The sequence below is a fragment of the Cololabis saira genome, chromosome 8 (assembly GCF_033807715.1).
Source record: "Cololabis saira isolate AMF1-May2022 chromosome 8, fColSai1.1, whole genome shotgun sequence".
Taxonomy (NCBI): domain Eukaryota; kingdom Metazoa; phylum Chordata; class Actinopteri; order Beloniformes; family Belonidae; genus Cololabis; species Cololabis saira.
Window position 1 is genome coordinate 20,717,865 of NC_084594.1, and position 16,691 is coordinate 20,734,555.

General features: G+C 39.8%; 1 protein-coding gene across 1 annotated transcript in view; it reads right to left on the reverse strand.

Moving 5' to 3' along the window:
- Window positions 1-3,155: 3,155 nt before the first annotated feature.
- grm2a (glutamate receptor, metabotropic 2a) overlaps window positions 3,156-16,691 on the reverse strand; it is a 46,248-nt gene continuing 32,712 nt past the window's right edge. Inside the window, exons 3-6 of the mRNA XM_061728502.1 lie at window positions 14,262-15,099; window positions 8,232-9,295; window positions 3,725-3,902; window positions 3,156-3,483 (exon numbers count right to left, since the gene is read on the reverse strand). Coding sequence (XP_061584486.1) covers window positions 3,410-3,483; window positions 3,725-3,902; window positions 8,232-9,295; window positions 14,262-15,099 — 2,154 coding nt within the window. The 3' untranslated portion in view covers window positions 3,156-3,409. The remainder of the gene's footprint in view (window positions 3,484-3,724; window positions 3,903-8,231; window positions 9,296-14,261; window positions 15,100-16,691) is intronic.

Sequence of the window (16,691 nt, forward strand, 5' to 3'; positions counted from 1 at the left end):
AAATGACTTGTCACTAGTCTCGCGAGAACTGCCACTTGCTGTAGCCTGGGTTGCAGCTCTCGCGAGGTTTGAGGCGACAACGGGAGCAAACTCAGAACAACAAATCAGATGGATGGATGGATGGATGGATGGCTGTAACGAGAGAGAAGATATTTCTGCCCCCAAAAAGCGAAAACTTCGTGTTAATATCTCTAAAAATGGGAAATCGAATTTATTTTCCTAAAGATGAGCAGGATGGGCGATGTTGGTGTCTCTCACGGGGGAAGGAACGTGCGTCTGTGTCATCAATCAGTGAATGCCAGAGAGCCACATGAGTGAAAATGTAAATGTTTCACTTGAAGACAATCAATGTGTATATAAACTGAAAATATTTAATATAAATAAATGTGCTTTAATTCACCTTTGTGTTTTCATTTAGGCTCTATTATAGGAATTACATACATGGGAATTTCATTGTCAACAAAGGTTGGCCTATAATATTCTGAGCACATAATTTTAGTTTGTAAGTGGTTGACAGATAGATATTTTAGATTTGTTGTAAACCTGTCTTAAAATGTAATACTGGACCCCAGTTGGGCTGGTGGGACAGCGGGTGGCGTAACATTCCCCTTATTTTTAAATCCAAAACTTGACAGGTATGCGTTTAAACCAATAACACAAAGACCTCAATGTATTTTAAGTTGAATTCATTTGATTAAAAACTGGGTGTTGAGTTGGTCTCAAAGTATCATTTTGAAGAATTTTAAAGGAAATAAAATTTGTCATTAATGCCAGAATTCCAGCTGGTTGTATTGGCATCCAAGAAAAAAAAACATTGTTTATAAATGAAATAACTTTATGATTAAATGTAATTGAAGAAAATTGTAGAGTTTGTACTGAAATATATATCACCAGTGTACCAATTGTTTAGAGAAACTTTGTGCCGTGCTTTTTGGTTGTTACATCATGGACAAATTCTAAGAGGAAGTTTTATTAAAAATGATTGTAAAGTGAGAGTGCATACATTTTCAGTTATATCACAATCTGGGAACATTGGTATTATTAGTTTTGTGTTTAATATTTCTATGGGCTATGAGACTAATATCAAAGGCAATATTTTGAATTAAATTATAATATCCTGATATTTCAAAAAAGTTCAAATGGGCCTACATGAGTGTTTTCCAAGTCTGGTCCTTGGAGGCTGCTGTCCTGCATGTTTTAAATGTTTTCCTACTGTATCACCTGATTGAAATTAATGAGTCATTAACAGACTTGTATAGCGCATGATGACTAGTTAATGGTTCATTTGAATTCTGTTGTGTCAAAGTAGGGAAACATCTCAAACGTGCAGTGCAGCGGCCTTCAGGGACCACATTAAGAAACAGTTGCTTATATCTTGTATAAATACGCTTTAGGTCAAATAGGGACTTAAAAGAGTCATTGCATGTTACAAAACAGAAGTGTTTGAGTGTTGTGTAACAGTAGTGAAGTATATTTGAGAGACCGATATTCATCATTCACAATTACTTAATTAGGTATTTTCTAATCATCCATGTGAAATCAAAGTCACAGCAGAATGAAAATTAAATTCAATTAATTATTAAATTACATTTTTTCTCAAATTAAACTTTGAGAATGAGATGAGTAACATTTGTTTTATCATTGCAAAGCTCTCAGTTTGTTCACTTCATCTATAATCAGGGGTCATTTTTTTCATGTCCGCTTATTTCTGCAAAAATAAGCTTTGCCATTTCTAAGATTTCTGATAAGCCTTTTAGAAGTAAAACAATTAAACCAGGCTAAAATAATTAGGTTTTAACCAAGCTTCTGAATGGCACAAATTGACAATGTACCAATCGTGTGATTCAAACATTTATAAAAGGTTCCACTAACCTTCTTCACTAGCTAACTTGCTAAGACAATTACATCTTAACATTTATCTCAAAAACAAAAACCCTAAACTTTCAGATTTTCTTTTGGGAGTTCACTAGTGGGAGATTTAAGTGTCTTTACATGCAGCAGTAAAAGTAAAGCAGACTGTTGCACTTACAAGTTGATATATCAATTTATCTATAAAATGATAAATCATTGAAGATGTTCCATACTTGTGTTTCTAAATAATTGATGTGACAGCGTGGGACTCTGCTTTCAAACCCGTAGTGTGGACTTGTACATTGTGGTTCATTTACACACTGAAAACAGGTTTTCAGTCCATTTTCATTAAACCATCCATGCATCCATCCTATACCCACCCTTTCCTGTCCCAGCTCTCTTTGGGTGAAAGGCAGAGGTACATTCGATGTTCTTTCACCCGAAGAGAGCTGGATGTATTACATCCTGGAGGGATTCTGTTCATTACCCTCTGACACTCATGGAGCCTTAAATCCACTTACTCAATGCTGGGTGCTTTTCAAGTCCAGATCAAAAACATGGACACAAGATGGCAGCGTTCAGTCACTGATGCCACTGAGTCTGTTTCTCAAAGCTTCACTCTCAGCTGGTTGGTGCCATTGGTCTCATTTTTCTGGAAGACTTTAGTGGATTTGATCTCATAACAACATTTGATATTTGTGCCGGTAATTTTTCATTTAGAGCCGCTGGCTCCTGGCAGGTGGTGTAGATATATAAGCTCTTAAATGTTTGGCAGTGCAGATTTCAAACCCCAGCTGGGTCCACATTTAATTTGCACAAATACCCTTGAAACAGTCAAGAACTACAGTAGATATTAATTACAGGTTTGGTCCTTAGCTCCTTCTGTCCAGAAGACTTCCTTCAGCAAGACACTAAACCCAGAACTGCCCTGGGGGGGATCAGGACACTGCTTTAGCTCCATCACTTTCTGGCTGGTGCGTCTTGTGTCCTACTTGGTTGTGAAGAAAATTACTGTATAAGTGCAATCGCTTTAGCACAATTTTCAGTTTTCTGCAGGATGGGAAAGTGAAATTTACATGAAGCCCCAAGGACGGATTTGGCCATGTGTTTACTATGTAAAATAGACTACACTGAACTCTCATATCCCATGATGATGTGCAAAGAAACACACACAAAAAGAAAAAATGTTATTTCTGTATTCATAAAAAACACATTTTATTTACATAAATTACAAGAAAGCACAAACTGGTCCACCAGAATCTACATTAAAAACATATTTAATATATTATATTTAACAGATCGACTACATTATACTCCATTGTTGCAAGATATCTTCAGAAAAACAGGGCTATATTCAGCTTTGTTGGCATCTCATTTAAAATCGCTACGAGTCAAAGAACAAAATCAAGTAATCGGGACATTGCACTCACAGCACTTTGAGGACAACAAAGTCATGACGATCGTCTGTGTGACCTCATCAATATCTGAGACACCTGATTCAGGACTAGTGATTATATAACTCTGTTTACAACGCTCAGAAAAAGAACTCATCTGCAATTCACAAGGAGGATGTTGTGGAGTCCACCACCTCTCGTCCATTGCACACTGTCGGAACAACATTGGAGGCTGATGCTGCAAAACATAAGAAGAGTCATATTTTGTGTAACAAGGAACTTTATACTGTGTGCAAACTGTGACAAGTGCTGGTTTTGTTTCTTTTCCTTGAGATACTGTACTAATAACAAGCAAGAGCACCACATGCTCCAGGATGCATTGGCAGCGAAATGTGACAGAAAGTTTGGCTCATTATAACTAATGAGTTGATTTGTTTTGGGGTTTTTTCTGACAAAGTAAACTTTATCTCAGGTGATACCTTGAGAAAAACTGGAGGCCGGTCCAGTATTGACACTGAAGCGGGTGGTGGCCGCCCTGAGGTTGCAGACATTCTTCTGTGGCTGGAACAGTATTATGTGGATCTTTGGAGCAAAGAGGCATCCCAGAACCACCGACCCGCTGAGACTGACAGAGATGCACATGGTGGTAGTCTGCACCTGAAGGAGGACATAGAGACGAGAAATTCATTCTCCCAAAGCCTACGCTGATCTGTGTGGACTTGAGTATCCAACCTACACTCTACACATGATATTCAAGGATATTCAGAGATAAACAGGTAAAGATAAATACAATTTCTCTGTTACTCGTCAATCACGTTGACCCTCACTTCTTCTTTTTCGCTCCACCCTGCCCTCACTGATGTTTGCCTTCAGTCCGGTGGATCATTTCCAGTCCTTTCAAAGCGTTTTTGTTTTTTTATTTATCTCCTGATCACCAATGGCGCAGCTCAGCATTGTGTGATGCGCAGCAAATTTCTGTTCTTCACAGGACAGCAGGTGTTTTTCCCTAACCTGAATACATGTGTTCTGAAATAATATAGGCACCAAGTGTTGTCCTGTGCAAATAGCTGTTCTACAACAAGGATCGCATCGAGTGTCAAAAAACATTTACCAGTCTCTCACAATATACATTTATCTACAAGGTTTTGAATAAAATCATGGTCATTGTATTCTTTTATTTGCAATAAATGCCCCCGGTTTGCTGGGACACAGTGTAAATTAACTCTACATACCCATGTGAAACTGTGTAATGCAATTTCTTTGTATGAAATACACTCATTTTGAATCTAAGCCATCTGCAAGGTTAAAAAAAGGAAATAAAATACTAGAATAATTGCATAAGCCAATAAATGTGTAAGTGACAGCAGATCTTGACTGGGAACATACGGGGAGGATGAAGCTTTTAAAAAAATAGTTCAACAACAGAATTATGTTTTCCATGGAAAACTTCAAGAAATTTGGGATTTCACTGTCAACAGAAAATAATATTATACGATTCATAATCTGGTATTACTTTACGTTTCAGTAACCCCCTCTTGAAACCATTTTAGTTTGTCTCAGTAATTTACTGTGTATATAAATAAATAATAGAAATAAGGGGGACACAAATGTGAATTTATTCAAGACCCTTAAACAAAAAATGACTATACTATAAGACTGTAAAAACTTTTTCAGAAACAGAATAAGTTCACCTTTTCTTCTTTGCTTTTTTTCATTAGCGTCAATACAGAAATTGTACATGATTGTAGATTTACTTTTACCTTCTGCCTGCTAGAGAAACTGTGTGATGCACTCGTACGTTGATTGGTGCAGTCATGTTATGGCTATGATGACTGAATGAATAAATGAATACAGCACAGCTGTACTCAATTAAACAAAAAATTAAAAAAAACGTGTAAATATTGGTAAAATGTTGCTAATGTGAACACGTGCTTCTATGTTATCCTTAAAAACATTTAGAGCATTATGAGCATTTACAACCAAGATGGTATTTTTTTTCTCCTCTTTTCCAAAATGCTTCCATTGTTGAAATGTGTTGATGACATTATAATCGATAGAATTAAAAAAATAATTCACAAAGAACAAGTAAACTAATATTTGACGTGTTTACACACATATTTAGTGGCCAAAGATTAATGATAATGTGAAACGCTTCAAAGCTTCATCTTAAAATGCCTTGTAGGTTTCAGTGAATTCATAACTTAAACACATAACTGCACAGTTGGGTTGTTAGGTTTGGGTTGTTGGGTTATTTAACATCACATTTTTCTTCCCTATATGTCTGTGCTTTGAGTTTGAAAACATCAATACAACACATGTTGTAAATAATCATCCAAAAAATGTCAAAATGTGGAAAGATTAAACGCTCTCTGGCTGCTTCTGAAATAACTTTGAAAGAAGCCATGGGCCGTATTGCGTTGGAACGACCTGTTAAGTGGTTTTAATAATTCATGAGGCGTTGCTTTGTAAGATCAGTCAACAAGGAATCAGCCCGCTCTCATATTTTGCCAGATGTGGGGAGTGAGTGTGGCGTGCGGGATGTAGTGTGGCACGTGACTGCTTCACTACAACAACAACAACCTTTGAAGGTATTATTTTATTTCTCCCAAAGACAGAACTACTGGCTCATTTTTGAACTGTGTTCAGGTAGTTCAATATGTTCAGAGGATCTCATTTTAGAGATGAGATTCTTCTTTTTTATGAGCTGTATTGGCTGAACCAGCACGTTTCTTGCAGTGTTGGCTGTAGTTTTCACTTTGACCATCGTGGCTGTTACAGTACGTGTTCTGTGTTTTCTGCTGAGATTACACGACCAGCATAAGAGAAGACACCACCTCCCCACAGCGCAGAGAACCTCTTCAATATTTCATGTGATAATCAAATGTGTTATTCATGGGTCAGCTGGCACAGTGGATTGTATTTAGCTTAGCTTCTCATAGGTTCACAATCAAATCTTTATTCAACTTTCAGTTTGCATCACCAATCTGAGGAGTGGTGTAAAACTAGAAGAGCACTGGTAATATGTTGCCTCCCCCCCGTGAACAACTCGAGACACTGCGCCAGCTGAGTTGCTTTGGTAATAATTCATCGGTCAAAGGGGAGTTTTGCATCTATCTAATGAGCCCATTCAGGCTGCGAATTGTGTCGTCTAGGGCCTGAAGGGAGGGTTCCTCTGAGCATCCCCAGAGTCCCAGGGTAGAGGGAGCACAGCTGGGACTTAGCATCCCACGCTTTTACACTCCATTCCACACAGAAGAACACTGGGACACACAGGGACGTTCAGTTCCCTTTCAGCCCGTATGGTCTTGCCTGCATCTCACATCCTACTGAAAAAGCAGATGTGCCAGGAGGGTGCTTTGCCTGTGTTCCCCTGTCTCTGTCTCTCACTCATTCCTCTCTGGACAGTTCCAGGACGGAGGATCCACCACAACTAAAGCCAGCATTTCCTATTCAGGTTTATCATTTCCATATATGACCCTGTCAATCCATCTGCCTGTCTGTCTGCTTGTCTCAGTCTGTGGCAGACAGAATATTATCAATATAATTTAAGACTACTGCCACTACAATATTGTCTTAAAAGGTAGCAAACAGCATATTCATATCTACCAGTTATAATAGTATTTGCATTTGTGTTTTGTTCCCACAGGTGACCTGGATCATATATGCATCATTGCCCTTGCCCCGTTAGTCTGTAGATGAATACACTCTCTGAGCCTGAATGTATTTGAAACGACGAAGTCTTGGACACTTACATATTTTGTTGTAGACAAAGTTGGAGTTTTTTTTGTTTTGTTTTATTTTCTTGTGCCGTGTGTTCGGTAGTAATGTTGTGTTCTTGTGACATAAAAGCATTGAGTATGAAATTCACTGTGCAGCGAAATTTGTTTTAAACTGTACATACGCCAATAAATAATTCGATTTTTACTCAGTAATTAAGGATCTTGGTCTACAGTCGCCCTCTGGCTCCACTCCGTCTTCATTTTGAAATGCAACTACACACCGTAAGGTTTTGTGATAATCATAACTGTCCGTCAACTGAAAATATAAAATCAGTTACAATAATCCCAAATTACAGTCTAACATCCAATAATAATGTGCTCATCCCCATTACTACAACAGGGAACAATTTCCCTCTTCATTTTACCTCAGTGCATGTCACATATATTGATATAAGTGCACTGCTGCAAGAATCACGAAGGACGGCTGTGCGGCTGAACTCGCTGCTTCAGTAAAGCTGCTGGACACTTGTGCCACTGACAACTGAAGACAAGCTATCATGAAACCATCCTGAGCTTTTACTGGCTTCAGACTGAGTTATACCATAAACCCTTCTCACTCAGTCCCATTCAAGGTGGGGCAGAGGCTCCTTTGTAGCACATCTGCGTCTTGTGTGTGATTAGGCTCGAGTGGGACTGAAAAGGCTCTAATACATGTAGGTGTGCCTGTGCACTGTCCGTCAAGAGCAAAGTTTTCTGGTGCACATATTATAGATAAACTGTTTTTTTTGTTTTACTCACTACTGGGACACTTTTTTGTTTTTGTACAAATGATAACCCCAGCACATGCTGTGTAGCATGCATACAATATATGTGAATGTTGTCTTCCATGTAAGGAGTATTTCCCCTTTTCTAAGTGCGGTTTTGTGAAGTATTTATGAATAGATAGTATGAGTACTGAGTATATATTGTGATCACAGCTCTCTCAGTTTGGATATTACGTGAGGAATTATCATGGGTTCTCAGGTTAGACCTACTCAGAATGAACAGTTCATTTCAGATAGAAGAAATAATAATTTCTCTATGATAATCATTCTGAGAAGCCATTAATTTAACTCCTTGTAAGAATTCCTCCCTTATTATCCAAATTGAGAGCTCTGTGACTGCTGTCTACAGCAGGATACTTATGACTCATTACACAACCACACTTAAAAAGAAGAGAAATTACTTTCAAAGGAAAGCATGCGCATGCAGTCTTAAGTTAACGTACCCTGTAGTCGCTGGCAGTAACATAAAAAATGGGTTGGAACGCCAGCCAGATGATGCAGGTGGTGTACATGGTAAACCCGATGAACTTGGCCTCGTTGAAGTTCTCAGGGCATTTGCGGGTCTTGAAGGCGTAGACTGTGCAGAGGATAATGAGTATGCAGTTGTAGGTGAGAGACACGAGCATGCTGGAGTCTTTGCTGTTGCACTTAAGGGTGACCACATCTCTCCTCTCCGGGCTCACTTCTTTTCTCACTCCTGGGGTCTCCACCAGCATCCAGACTACCACCACAACCAGCTGGCAGGAGATTAGAGCACCACATATGGCAACCTGGGAAGCTGGGCTGATAAATCGGGGCCTCTGGGCTCCATCCTTCACTCCACTGAAAATTCGAGCTATGCGATTGGTTTTGGTTAGGAGTGCTGAATAGCACACAGCAAAGGAGGTACCTAATCCTAGCCGGCGCAACGTACACACAGCTGTGGAAGGTTTGGCAATGTAGATGAAGGTCATGCTATAACACATCAGCACTCCCAGCAGAAGGATGTAGGACAGCTCCCGTCCACTGGCCTTCACCACTGGTGTCTCATTGTGTTTGAGAAAGAGGCCGATGACGAAGAGTGTACACATGATCCCGAGACAGGAAATGGTGACGGGACCAATGGCCCAGGCGTCTTCCCATCGGATGTACTCCTCAGGCAAGTCGTAACAACCCGTCAGATTGGCCAGAGGCCACTGTCCAAAGCTGCAGTCAGCGCAGGTGAACTCGTCCTGCAGGTACTGGTAGGGCTGACAGGGTATGCAGATCCAGCAGCACACGTCTCCTGGCTGCATGCTCTTCACCTCATTCTTCCTGCAGGGATCACTGCACTGGGAGGTGGGCACCACCTGATCAGCCCAGGGGATGAGGCTGGTGTTCAAGATCAGGCTCTGCGCCCAGTAACCCACATTACGGTAGACGTAGCGCCCGCCCTCTTTGTGGTAGTGAAAAATGTTGTAGCGGCCGAGGCTGTCTCCAAAGGCATCAAAACGGATCACATTCTCGGTGTCAGGGGGGCGAAAGGGTGCTGAATGGGAGAAGGGAAAACATACAGAGAGGATTTGTTAAAGTAAAGAAATAGGTGTCACTAGGTCACCATATGTTAATCAAAACTGAGGTAAGAAAATAGCCCTTAATGAGTCATTAAGCATGAACATGTTTTTTTTTGTTTGTTTTATTTTATTTTATTTTTTTGTTGAGTCTTCGTGACTCCTACCCTGAACTCAGAGCATTCAATACATATATGTTGTTTCTGTTGCGGTTTACAGTATATATATATATATATATAGACTGTATGTTCATATATAGAACAGTGATTTTGACAGAACGAAGGTAAAAGTGCCACTTTATGTGATGCTATCCACATTTGAAGTCTTAACTTTGACAGAAGCTGCCTGGATTGAACAACGAGATTTTCTGATAGATACAGTGCCTTGCGAAAGTATTTGGCCCCCTTGAACTTTGTGACCTTTTGCCACATTTCAGGCTTCAAACATAAAGATATAAAACTGTAATTATTTGTGAAGAATCAACAAGTGGGACACAATCATGAAGTGGAACGAAATTTATTGGATATTTCAAACTTTAACAAATAAAAAACTGAAAAATTGGGAGTGCAAATTTATTCAGCCCCCTTATGTTAATACTTTGTAGCGCCACCTTTTGCAGCGATTACAGCTGTAAGTCGCTTGGGGTTTGTCTCTATCAGTTTTGCACATCGAGAGACTGAAATCTTTGCCCATTCCTCCTTGCAAAACAGCTCGAGCTCTGTGAGGTTGGATGGAGAGAGTTTGTGAACAGCAGTTTTCAGTTTTTTCCAAAAATTCTCGATTGGATTCAGGTCTGGACTTTGACTTGGCCATTCTAACGCCTGGATATGTTTTTTGTGAACCATTCCATTGTAGATTTTGCTTTATGTTTTGGATCATTGTCTTGTTGGAAGACAAATCTCCGTCCCAGTGTCAGGTCTTTTCCAGACTCCATCAGGTTTTCTTCCAGAATGGTCCTGTATTTGGTTCCATCCATCTTCCCATCAATTTTAACCATCTTCCCTGTCCCTGCTGAAGAAAAGCAGGCCCAAACCATGATGCTGCCACCACCATGTTTGACAGTGGGGATGGTGTGTTGAGGGTGATGAGCTGTGTTGCTTTTACGCCAAACATAACGTCTTGCATTGTTGCCAAAAAGTTTGATTTTGGTCTCATCTGACCAGAGCACCTTCTTCCACATGTTTGGTGTGTCTCCCAGGTGGCTTGTGGCAAACTTTAAACAACACTTTATATGGATATCTTTAAGAAATGGCTTTCTTCTTGCCACTCTTCCATAAAGGCCAGAATTGTGCAGCATACGACTGATTTTTGTCGTATGGACAGAGTCTCCCACCTCAGCTGTAGGTGACCTCTGACCTCTGCAGTTCATCCAGAGTGATCATGGGCCTCTTGGCTGCATCTCTGATCAGTCTTCTCCTTGTATGAGCTGAAAGTGTAGAGGGACAGCCTGGTCTTGGTAGATTTGCTATGAGTCTGATACTCCTTCCATTTCAATATTATCGCGTGCACAGTGCTCCTTGGGATGTTTAAAGCTTGGGAAATCTTTTTGTATCCAAATCCAGCTTTAAACTTCTCCACAATCTCAGACCTGCCTGGTGTGTTCCTTGTTCTTCATGATGCTCTCTGCGCTTTAAACGGACCTCTGAGACGATCACAGTGCAGGTGCATTTATACGGAGACGTGATTACACACAGGTGGATTCTATTTATCATCATTAGTCATTTAGGTCAACACTGGATCATTCAGAGATCCTCACTGAACTTCTGGACAGAGTTTGCTGCACTGAAAGTAAAGGGGCTGAATAATTTTGCACGCCCAATTTTTCAGTTTTTTATTTGTTAAAAAAGTTTGAAATATCCAATACATTTCGTTCCACTTCATGATTGTGTCCCACTTGTTGTTGATTCTTCACAAAAAATTGCAGTTTTATATCTTTATTTTTGAAGCCTGAAATGTGGCAAAAGGTCACAAAGTTCAAGGGGGCCAAATACCTTCGCAAGGCACTGTACATTACACAAAAAAAATGTTAAGTAAGCCTTTAAAAATAATTAGGGAAATTATTATGTGCAGCCTGTAACTGAGAATTATTTTCACTCATCCGATTAATTAGATTTGCCATGTTTTATGGTTTTTCTTTCAAAAAACGTTGAAAATACCAATGAAAACTACCACTTTGCTGCTCAACATTTCCTACATTTACTCACAATTTTGAACAGTGAACCAGCCTCTTTTGCAGGGAAACATTCCCACAGAAAGGTGCTACCATGACTATGTTTGACTCTAGGGATGTTTTGTTGATGAGGTGATGCCTGGAGCCCAGCTTTTGTGGGGGGGGGGGCGTCAGGCGTCTTATCAGCAGAAGGCTGTCACTGATGTCACAGAGCGGGGTAACTTCTGTCTTCCACTATTAATGTAAGTCTGCACCAGAGCTCTACCACAAGTGCACTTTATCATTTATGTAGATGACAATGGAGTTCCCCATCTCTAAGGAGGAACTCAACTCAGCATCTCAGTCATAGTTATAACTGGCTTGTTGGTTATTTGTCTGACCAATTTAATTGTTTGGTTATTTATTGTGGAATGATGGAGGCTGTGATGATGACTGCTGTGATTTTCATTTCATCTAAATGATCTAAATGCTTCAGAAATTTTCTTCTGAGCATGAAATAATAATAATAATGTCCTGCATATTCCCTGTTTTGATTCTTCTATTTTTATGAATACTGTGATTTTGGACACCGTTGCGGAAAATGACAGTTGACTTATTAAAAATGGAAACAACCACTTCAGCATTAATGGTGTTTGTATAATATCACCTCACTGCAGGTAGATTGAATGGCAACAATGACATTCATTTTTGGAATCTCAAGGCCCGCAGGTTAAATCTGGTCCACCACCCATTTTATCTGGAATGTGAAAAGATAATTATATCCGGCGTATGAAACAGTTCTACTGTTTTTGACACGTACATGGACCAGAACGACATGTCCCAAAAATACATTTCAGTTTTGTCTGGCCTCTACCCACTAGATGTCAGTGTCTAAAAAATCAATTTTAACAGTTTAGTTAGTCAGTTTAGTCAGTTGCAGTTTAGTGGTTTAGTAATGGATTTGGAACAAAAGAAGTCCAAGAAAAGAAAGATTTAGTCAGCGTGAAGATGATTTAGAGACAAATGGGAATCAGAAGTATCTGTCTGTTTAACACAGACGAGCCAGAGTGTTTTCTTTGCTGTGCCCAAAGAACGCAGTTTACGTTGGTGCATAGATACCCAGCAGGGAGTTCGGTACACTAATCTGCGCCACAAAGAAAAACCACCAAATTTCCAAAACGTAAAAGCTGCCTACATTTTTAGCACAATATATTTACAAAAGCAAAAACTGATGCAGAAGTAAACGCAGTTCTATTGTGAACAAAGGAATAACAATCTTCCACATGTCTTTAAGACATAATAAAAAAAGAAAGTTTATGCTGAAAGTAAATGAGCAGGTCTACCGTAACCAAAAACAGGCTCCTAAAGAAAAAAACTCATAGATAAATGCAAAACGAGAAAGTTCATAGCCTCTACTTTAAAGACTTGCCTATTTTATCATAAATATTTGTACTGGTCCATATTTTACCTTAAATAGGCCATGAATTCTCCTCCTTTTACAACTATTGCTCAAAAATCAGCAGTCAACTTGTATGGACTTAATAAGGTGGGGCAACCAGAAGGAGATGTCCATGCAAACAAATATATTTATACATTCTCTGTTAAAATTACTTTGGTTTGTCTGTAGGGATCATATTCAAACAATAACTCTAATGGAATGATATTCTTGAGTCTTGCAGAGACTTAAAATGTGAATTATTTTTTATGTAGGTAGATTTCCCCAAATGCCAACATTCATTTCTATTTTGCTGCAAATGCAAACTCCATTCTCACTCAAAACTACTCGCTCTTTTGGTCCCTAAGGGAAAGTTACAATCCTTACCATGTAATTATAGACCAGGGGTTGTTTTGAACCCAGAAAGTACTTTTAATGATGTCAGCTTGTCAAGAAACGGCCCTGTAGAGTCCAGCGATGAGCAGGAACTCTGACAACACAGCTGGCTTAGAAAGCACCTAGTTATCTGACATTGTTATTTTGATTAATGATCAAATACATAAGCGTAATATGATTAAAAAGTAGTGATGGCCACTGTATAACTGGTTCTTTGTAAGAAACCATACTGCTGACGTGGTCCAGAATAAAATATAGTCTAACACCTCTGGCTTAGAGGTACACTTGTTTTTCTCCTTGGGGTGTTGTAATGCCTAATGGGACTGGTTAATTCAAGGCTTTAATCCTTTTTTTAATCTCTAGATGTTAAAATCCTCTGGGTATTTTCTTTTCCTTCTTTTTTTCTTTTTAGAGATTGTGAAGTGCAGAAAAGCACAGCTGGATAAGAGCACAGTTGTCCACCTTTAGCTCTCATTGATGAAAATGTCAGTATTTCCATAAATCGAAGAATAGCCCAAAGCCAGTACAAAAGCGAGAGCATTTGAATTGGTAAGCCTGTCATGTGGATGTGTGGATGAGCTGATGCAGTTACAGTTGCATGCTTTGTGTATTGACGGTTAGTGTAGACAGGGAGAAAACAAATACTGCAGAGTGTTTGCAGCCTTCAAACAGTGCGCTCTATTCACTCTCATGCATGAACAAAATACTCTCAAAGCAGGAGGGTGCGGAAGTTGTTTCATTGTTGTGTGTCAAAATCTATCTGCGGTAACAGTGCAACAGCATGTTTAATCACCCTTGAACACATTTAACATTTTATACTAAGTGGCACAAAGATTTTAACCTCATGTAAACCTAATTCGGACGCTTATCTGTGCAAAAAGCACTTGGATAAGTTGTACTGGCAGTCAATTATGTTAAATGTTTGTTAGGTTTGTGTGGACTTTTGTCAACAATATCGACTCACCATCAAATTTGACCTTGAGAATGTAGTCCCTGTAAAACTTTCTGCCGTTGCCAGGTTTGAGAGCATCACACACCTTGGTGGAGTTGGGGCATAAGGCTTGCCTCATGTTATGTAAGGCAGTAGCCATTGCATAGACGGCGTTGATTACAAACATGATCTTCGATTCTGGTTGAAATGGTACTTCCCGAAGTGATTGTTTCCCACAGCCCAGGTCATGGAGGCTGCACTGGAATTGGTTTTCCCAAAATTCTCTGAACCATGGATTCCTGGTATTGTTGTATGGATGCAGAGCAGTGAAGTAGTCATTAAAATGGGACATTTCATAGGAGGCTAGTTCAATAGTGAACGCTCCATCTGCCACAGCTTCACTTCCCCTCACCACACTCTCCTGCGCTCCCCAGCCATCACTGGCCACCCAGGTGAAGGTGACGTTCATACGGTTGGCCGCCACCAGTAGCTCACGGGCATCCTCGCTGCGCGTGAAGAGGATGACCACCTTGGCGTTGGACTTTTGCTGAAGGGAGCGAATTACGTTCTCATAACTCCAGCGGCTCATTGAGCGGCTCACCTTGGCCGAGGTGGCAATGCAAATCTGGCGAGCTCGAGCCTCCTGCTGGAAAGCATCAATGCCGGTCTCACCATAATCCCCCTCTGACGCCACTGTGGATACGTACGTCCAGTTGAAGTAACGCAAGATCTCTGCCATGGCCTTGGCCTGGTAGAAATCCGGAGGCACGGTGCGGGCAAAATAGTCATAGCGGGTCTTGTCACTTAGCTTCGCACTAGTAGAAGCATAGCTGATCTGAGGGATTTGGAAAAGTCGGAGAAGATTTGCCACCTGAAGAAAAGGGAAGAACAAAAGAAAGATACGTTACTGGTATTTAAAACAGGTTTTGCTGTTAAGATAATTATAGGCTAACTCAGTAGACACATTCTTGTGGCATCTCAGAAACATTATAGGTAGGTAGGTAGTTGGTAGGTAGTTGGTAGGTAGGTAGGTAGGTAGGTAGGTAGGTAGGTAGGTAGGTAGGTAGGTAGGTAGGTAGGTAGGTAGGTAGGTAGGTAGGTAGGTAGGTAGGTAGGTAGGTAGGTAGGTAGGTAGGTAGGTAGGTAGGTAGGTAGGTAGGTAGGTAGGTAGGTAGGTAGGTAGGTAGGTAGGTAGGTAGGTAGGTAGGTAGGTAGGTAGGTAGGTAGGTAGATAGAACACCTTGAAGAACATCTGGCAACATGTAATTGACACGATTGGATTTTTTTTTAAAACAGCATCTTAGAATGGCAAAGTCTCTCAGAAGAAAAGGTGTGCAGAACTTCTGTAATTTGTGAAAATACAATTTCTACAAATTGTAAAACAGTAACAGAGAAATGCTCCTCAGTAAAGACTTTGAATAAGTGTGGAATTTCATTGTTATGAAGTATATATAAATAAATAATAAATAATATGGAATCTTGATTCTACTTTTTGCTTGTGATCTTCATGCCTCAGGCAGCATTAAAAACAGATATTAATCTAACGGAAATCACTGTATGACTGCAGAAACACTACTTGAAATCTTTGTCTTATAACAGATTTTCCTTAAAGTGGCCCAAAAGAACTTTCTGATCCTCTCATTACTTCCTCGAAGTCTAGTCACCTCTGACATTATTTCCACCGTAGCTCTGTAAACTTTCTCCATGGCTTACAGACAAGTAGAGTGAAAGAGACAGAATCTGACTGTGGTTCAGAGTAGTGTGTGCATGTGTGTGTTTGTGTGTGTGTGGGGGTGAAGGTGTCAAAGTATCAAAGCATCTTGATACTTTGCTTTTTCCCTCTAATAGGTTGTGTAGGTGTTGTGACACTGCGTACAATGTGAAGGAGCTACTGACTAGTTTTTGATCAGGCACTTCTGTTGATGCCTAAGGGGACCCGTTCTCATCATTCTCAACCAGTCTCTCGTTCTCAGGAGAATGCCAAGCTAAATATGGTTACCTTCGACGCCGACTCTCAAACAGGCACATGGAACTTCATCTGGAACTCCATCTTGAATGCCAAAGAGTGACTCCGGAGAAGGTCAGAGAGGAAATTCACACCCAGTATAGTTTCATTTATCATTACTATTTCATCAATCTGGCTTTGGTGAAAGCTGCAAGTTTGATTATTCATAACTGTATAGATAGAGTTGTATGCACGGTAGGAAAAATTGGACTATTTTTATATCACTTTTCTTTTGTTAGCTGACATGTAAAACTATTTCACAGGGAGATTGCTGGATATATATTCATAAAGAATATCAATACATTCTTTCTGTGAAGAAAGTAAGGATTACAAAAATACTATTCCTTTTCTTACAAAGAAATAGCTTTATTAACATGTTTGCATAACTATCAGTGAGTTAACCAATCCCCGAGGGAGTCTGGTGTATTCAAACCACAACAATCACACAGAGTTCTTTT